Source organism: Aquarana catesbeiana, linkage group LG03 (genome assembly GCF_042186555.1).
Source record: "Aquarana catesbeiana isolate 2022-GZ linkage group LG03, ASM4218655v1, whole genome shotgun sequence".
Lineage (NCBI taxonomy): Eukaryota > Metazoa > Chordata > Amphibia > Anura > Ranidae > Aquarana > Aquarana catesbeiana.
In genome coordinates, this window is record NC_133326.1 from 63,588,351 (window position 1) to 63,595,569 (window position 7,219).

The 7,219-nt window shown below is 41.6% G+C and overlaps 1 protein-coding gene across 4 annotated transcripts in view; it reads right to left on the reverse strand.

The window, feature by feature from the left end:
• Positions 1-6,738, reverse strand: part of BNC1 (basonuclin zinc finger protein 1) — a 51,227-nt gene extending 44,489 nt beyond the window's left edge. For 2 of the 4 annotated variants that reach the window (XM_073618622.1, XM_073618623.1), the window contains exon 1: positions 6,460-6,738. In XM_073618622.1, the coding sequence (XP_073474723.1) occupies positions 6,460-6,504 (45 nt within the window). In that variant the 5' untranslated portion in view covers positions 6,505-6,738. The remainder of the gene's footprint in view (positions 1-6,459) is intronic. The other 2 variants (XM_073618624.1, XM_073618625.1) reach the window with 1 other exon arrangement.
• Between the last annotated feature and the right edge of the window lie 481 nt (positions 6,739-7,219).

Consider the following 7,219-nt stretch of genomic DNA (forward strand, 5'->3'; position numbering starts at 1 on the left):
AAGGCAGAAGGTTTTTAATTCTAATGCATTCTATGCATTACGATAAAACAACCTTCTGTATGCAGCAGCTCCCCCTCAGCCCCCCAATACTTACCTGAGCCCCATCTTGATCCAACGATGTTGCACAAGAGACTTGATTGTCCGGATCTCTCCCTCCTATCAGCTCCCGCTGCAGTCAAAGTCAGTGATTCAATGAGGAGAGAGGGGGTGGGGCCAAGCCGTGGCGCCGTGTCTGAATGGACACACAGAGCAGCAGCTCGGCTCAGGTGTCCCATAGCAAGCTGCTTGCTGTGGGGGTACTTTGCAGGGGGGAGGGGCCAGGAGCACAGAAGAGGGACCCGAGAAAAGACGGATCAGGACTGTTCTGTGCAAAACCACTGCACAGAGGAGGCAAGTATAACATGTTTGTTCCTTTTAAATGAAAAATTGAGACTTCAGTTTTTTTTTTGTTAAACCAGTGAATTAAAAGAAAAAAAATGACACAATCCTCCCCGCTTAGCTATTGTATTCTGACAGCGGGATACTTCCCCACTGCTGATCATGTGGAAATTTTCCAACACAACACATGTACAGAAGTCAATCAGTAGATCCATTTCTGTGCAACCACAGAGGCCATACATGGATCAAAATTTGGCTGGTCCCTGCTGAACTGGCAGAATTTTGATTCCTGTATGGCTGACTTAAGGCCCAGAGAACCAGACATCAGGTTTTATCTTTGCAGCAAAGGTTTGAAAAGCCAACAGCAGACATTGGACAACACTGTTTCTTTTGGGTCAGCTTATATCCATCCACCCCCATGCACTTTGTTTTCTAGTTACAAGTGTTGCCATATGACATTGGGCATCAATGGAACAATGGGGTTATCAGCTCATTTGCATTTGAAGAGTAAACTCTCGTTTGCTACAAACAGGAATCATGTTCAGAAGCTTCAGTTTGTTTTTAATTATCCTTCACATGATTGGATGTTCAAAGAAAACACATATACGTTTCGATTTAGTAAATCACACTGTCACACAAGCGATTTTGCCACCAGCGACAAATTGCCAGTGACAGGAGCGCCAAGATGTCTGTCCCAGCAGAATTGCTCCCTTCTGGCTCTGAATACTGCTGAATCCTGTTTGGGAGCGACACTTCACTGGCTCAACTAAACAGGGAGCAATTCCACAGGAACAGGACACATACACTATACAATCAGATTCCACAACCTTCTTTAGATCAACCATCAACTATGTAGTACAGGGCCTTCCTGATTTGATAAACCGAATGGGCTGTTTTAGGTGTGTCCTTCTATTACAGTTTTGGTAAATCTAAAAGAGACTGTACAGAGATTGTATAGTGTATGACCAGTCTTATGCTGGCCATAGACATTTTGAATTCCTGCTGCACCAGCCGAGATACGAACCGTGTTTTTCGACCCGTGTTTGGGTAGGCTGAATGGACCAAGTTGATCGATCGATGAACTTGGGTACACTTAGCCTGCTGGATTTTATTTGTGATGATCGCTATTGCCCCTAGTAATAATCACTGTCTTCTCCCAGCGGGGACGGCTTCCCTCACCCCCACCAGGAGAAAAAAAATAATAGCTTGGCAGGGGGGATTCCCGCATTCCCTTGGTCTGTGGTGATGGGAGAATTGAGCACATTTCTTTCCTGCAACCCATGGTTGCAGGAAAGAAATTTGCACCGTGATATTTGATTTTGATTGTTTTCATGAACATAGTATCTCAGTGCTGCTAACTTATGCAAAACGATTGATAATATTCAGCCCTAGCTGATCGACTCAGGTTAATTGAATTCAATCGAACTGAAGTTTGAATCAATCAGATGAGAAATGTTGGCTATTCAATTTGTTTACAGACTGAATTGTTTTGATCAAATGGCACATCGATCATATAAAGGAATCAAAGCACGTGTGATCACCATAAAAAGTACTGCATAATCTTTGTAAAATCAGATTGCATAGTGTATGGCCAGCTTTAGTGATCCTGCCTCTGGCATTTTGCCTCTAGTGACAGAACTGCCCTTGTGACATCATCCACAACGATTTATGTGAAATGCTGAATGTTTTCTGTCATCTGAGTAAAGTGACAAGAATGTCCCTTCAGGCATTTTCAAGCCAGGTGTGGAATATGTTATCAGGTGACAGATCCACTTTTCCATCTAATGACACTCACACTTACACAGAAACCTTTTTTTCAGTCAATTCAACAAATCTGTGCAATGTGTGGATCCTGATGTATTAGAAATAGGATGAATGGTATAGACAGGCATACATATTATTGATGGGATTACACAATTTCTAAAGAAAGTCTGACTGATGGACACAGAGGACTGATCCCCAACTGAAAGGGAAAGAAGGATGTGACGGTAGACAGACGTCCATCAGACAAGATTAGAAACATAGAAGAGGGACGGCAGAAAAAAAAAAAAAGTGGTCCATTGAGTCTGCCCCATTTTATTTGTCTGACTCTAGGTTTGTCCAAAGCATGTTTGAAGCCATTTATTGTTGACTGTCTAACTACCTCTGCTGGAAGTCTATTCCAAGCATCAACTACCCTTTCAGTATATATATTAATAACTTTCTAAGATTAATTTTGACCTTACTCTTGATCTTGGCTTTATTTTGAGAATCCTGCCCTTCTCAACTGTATTCACCCCCTTCATGTATTAAAGATTTCAACAATGTCCCCCCTTTCCCATCTTTCCTCCAGTCTATCTAAGGAACGAGCAACAAAGGGTGGCTACGTTCTTACATACAGTGGTACCATGGAGAATGGATGTAGCCACCCTCCAACAGGAAGTCTGGTCACAGCAGCGAAAAAAGGAATTTGGAGATTTGGAGGATTCTGAGCGCAATACAAGGGACTTTTTTTTAGTGGATAATACTTGCTTCGATAGTTTTTTTTAAAAATGACATTTTAATTTTCAATTTACAGAAGCACTATTGTAAGCCCTTCCTCAGTAAACAGATAATGTCTGCCTCCTTTGTAAAGCTTTAAATCAGCCTTTCTCAACCTTTTCCACACAGAGGAACCCTTGAAATAGTTCTCCAGTCTCAGGGGAACCTCATAATACATTAGTGTGATGGTCAGTGGGAAAGAATGAACCTTACACTTGTGGTCATTGGGAAGAATGACCTCCTTACAGATAGCTAAAAAGATCAATGGTGTCGGTGGAAACTTATCAGAGAGGCAGAAATGGCCCAATGCTGAAGAAACCCCTAGCAACCTCTGGAGGAACCCTGGTTGAGAATCACTGCTTTAAATCTTCGGACAGGAGAGTTAGCCGGTTGTCTTTAAAATTCTGGATGTCTGAATTTGGCTGCACCAAAAAGAAATGACATGTGGATGGAGACCTCTTCACATATCAGGATAAACAGCTATCCTGCAGGAACGACATAACACATACAGAGCAATGCGCTTTACTAAAGGCAAATGGACTGTTCACTTTGAAAGGAAATTTTCCCTATAGCTTGGAGAATGAGGTGAAGCTCCTTTGATTTCCATAACTCACCGAAAATGCTGTTTTTATTTTTTTAATTTTCCTTGCAAAGTGAAATTTCATCACATTCACTAAGCTCCTTGCAAAGTGAACAGCCTATTTGCCTTTAGTAAATCAACCTCATTGTTCTGTAGGTGTTATGTGGTTCCTGTGAGACCTGATGTTTATTGTGGAGAGAAGAAGTAGACCAAGTGGGGGAGATTTACTACAACTGGAGAGTCCAAAATCCGGTGCAGCTCTGCATAGAAACCAATCAGCTTCCTTGTTTTATTATCAAAGCTTAATGGAACAAGCTTAAGTTTTAAGATGATTGGTTACCATGCACAGTTGCACCAAGTTTTGAACTCTCCAGTTTTAGTAAATCATACTCAATGGGGTTGAGTTATTAAAGGTAAATAGGCTGTTCACTTTACAAGGGAAGTTGCACTTTGTACGGGATATTTCCCCAGAGCTTATTAAATGTGGTGGAATTTCACTTTGTACAGAATACCCAAACTCCTGCAAGGAATAAAAAAAGCATTTTTGCATGCACATGATGGAAGTCACTTCATTTACTAAGCTCTGGGGAAATGCCCCTTGCAACGTGAACAGTATTTGCCTTTAGTAAATAAATCCCAATCTGTATGATGCAGATACCTGAGCAGGTAACCATCTATCCATCACTTGGATCAGCCCGGTCTAGACCAATGTTAGCTGGGACCTTATACAGCTCAGCAATGGGCCATATGCCGGTATGCCGGTATGACATACATTATACAGATGCCTACAGAGATCTGTCAGGGATCTGTTGATTGCTTTGAAGTTCACACTGCTATTTCAAGAAGAAAGAAAAGTGTGGAGGAAGGATGCCTCAAATACCTAGATATAATCTTTACACTACGCCAATTATTATAGTTAACTTCATTTTTTTTTTTTTGCAATGCAAAATGAACACAAAAATGTGTCTTAACGCATGTACCGACAGCGCAATCTACACGTCATACCAATACTTGCACAAGCATTTTATATAACTGAACACATGCGCAAGCTGTCAACTGCCCCCGGTGCTCAAGAAGATTACATTCAGAAAAGGTTCTGTGTTTTAAAATTCGGTATAAGCCGCTTATCAATTGCCAAAGTTTAAACAAGTTGTGAAGAGATGCTAAAGTTAGGTTCAGTAAGTTAAGTATGCAATTACATTGTTTGCAGAGTTAATGAAAGGGGCCACTGTGCTGAGCAACTGCGAAGATCTGCCCAAACTATGTCAGAGGTCAGGCAGGGCCACTGTATGTTGAATTTCGTACATGTTGGGACCCATTTTTGTCCTTTGCCAGCGTTGTCAGACGACACCTACACGTCAGAACATCTATTAACCCCTCTGGCGCCTGCGCCGCGCTAAGAAATGACCCAAAGGCAGGATCTCGCCACGGGGGATTCTGTACCTTTTTCTAATGAGTATCAAACCAATCGTGTCTTAACTAAATACAATAAATCATAGCTAATAAAAAAAAAATTGGTTGGTTTAAAACCAGATCTGCACATAGGTTAAAAAAAAAAAAAAAAGTGACATTATCTGCTGTAACCTATAATAAAGCGAAAAGATGAGACAGTGGCAGCTCAGTGGTAAGAAAAGAGGAGCAGTAGAGAAGAACATGTTTCTACACTGCCTTTGAGAAAGTTTGGCTCCCAGCTATGCACTGATTAATATCAGATCTCCTCCTTTACTTGCCTCTTGACAATCGTGTCACATCTGGCTGACAAATCCTTACAAGCTTATCCAAACCCAGGCAGCCCAGATCATGCTCCAGGACTTGCTAGAAGGAAGCAGCAACACCAGCCCCGTACTGATGTGCCATCATGAAACTAATGAAGCTGACTTCACTTGTAGACGGCAGAAACACGACGCGGCGCAACATGCCTGCAGGTCCCCGCAACGTAGATGTTAGCTCACCCAACAGATAAAGACAACAAAAAGCTTTCCAGTTCAAGGAGCCAAAACAGCGACACGATTCCGAGCATTGTAAAAAAAAAAAAAGGAGATAATCGCAGATTAACATAGGAGCTGAAAGACACCTAGATGAAAAGTGAAAAAAAAAAAAGAAAAAAGGGGAGAGCTTGCACTTTCCATCGCCAGCATTACGTCAAACGAAGAAAATGGTCCGGGCGCACCTATCTTAATGGATATTGCATAGTTAAAGCCATCTATCAGTGTTATCGATCGTTCTGTACCAAGTTCAGTGGAAAGATTGGTTTCCTATCCACAACTAAAGGAAAAGCTTAACATAAAAAAAATAAAAGAGAGGGAAAAAAAAAAAGACTCGACACGTTTTCCCATAAAATAGCAGCTTTTTAAAAATTAATAACATGCACTTGTGAACAGCATCTATTCCGTCAATTAGAAGGTTTACGGCGACGGGACGTTGTACAGGATCCCAGGATTCATCATCTTCATCACAGGGCTTTCAATACAAAAAGGGACCTGACGACTAATAGGGTGCACTGGGGGGGGGGGGGGGGGGGGGACGATGGCGCTCGTCAATTACAGCGCAAAGGCTGTATGCATAATTTACACGCACTGATCGCCGGCCACTAATCATCCTAAGGAGGGCTTTAGGAAAATTGTTTTTACAGCCTGCTGCTAAGAGCTTTCCTGCATCACAACAGGAACTTGCTTAAAGCACTTTGTACACAACTCCTTTAAAAGTTACATTTGTTGCATTAGCAGCTATCGGTCGGAAAGGTTTCCATGTATAGAATGCAAGGACGCAATTATCATTTTTAATGCATCATTTTGTAAGGACGCTGCGCAAACTGCTGGCACTATATAAATCCCAAAAAAAAGAATAATAATAAAAAATATTATAATAATTACAAATTAAATACACCAAAAAAAAAAAAAAAAAAGATAAATACATTTAGATATATAAAATAAGATTGCAATGCATGGAAATGAAGACATAAGAATGAAAAGTTCCCTTACTTTGTCCATCGCTAGAGAGAAATCATATCCCAGGCAGTTCCTCATTCCCTCAATGAGTACTCCAGCTATGCACTTGAAGCGCACTCCTGTCTGTACAAGTACTAGGAGAGAACATCACACGCCTTCTTAGCCTTGTCTGACTAGGAGCACCTCTAGGTCTGATGAATACTAAGCCTGTACACAGGGAGTGGAATGAGATCCTCCCACTTGGTGCTCTGTGGGCCCTCCAAGTTTGTGTCTGCCTGGCTCACCTCTGCAGCACGCTCTCACCTCGCTGCCCTGCCTGCTCTGTTCCAGCATGCCCTCCCAGTCACAGGGCAGTCCCCTCACAGCTGGCTGGAAGAGGCCATGACACTCATCTTTCACAGACATTTGATCAAAAGGAATCACAGAAGCTTGAGGCACTCCTGATGTAGTCGAAGGAGATTCTACCTCACTTCTGGCAGCCTAAGTAATGCATTAAATCAATGCAGCTGACCTAAGGCCACTGACAGTTTTTTTTTTTGCTAAAAACAGAATTATCTGTGTAGAAAGCAGTGAGTGGACCTATTTGTGAGCGGAATAAAGCAGAATATTCAACGCAGTTTAAGAAATAAAAATAATTTTAATTGAAGAATAAAATGTCTGATTTGAACCATATACTAGTCGATATTTTGACTGTAGGTTCATACGAACATTCTCGAATTGGCAAACGTCACTTTAGGCCTCATGTACATTGCTGCTGGTAAACGAACGTTTAGGCTTAATGTACACGGGACGT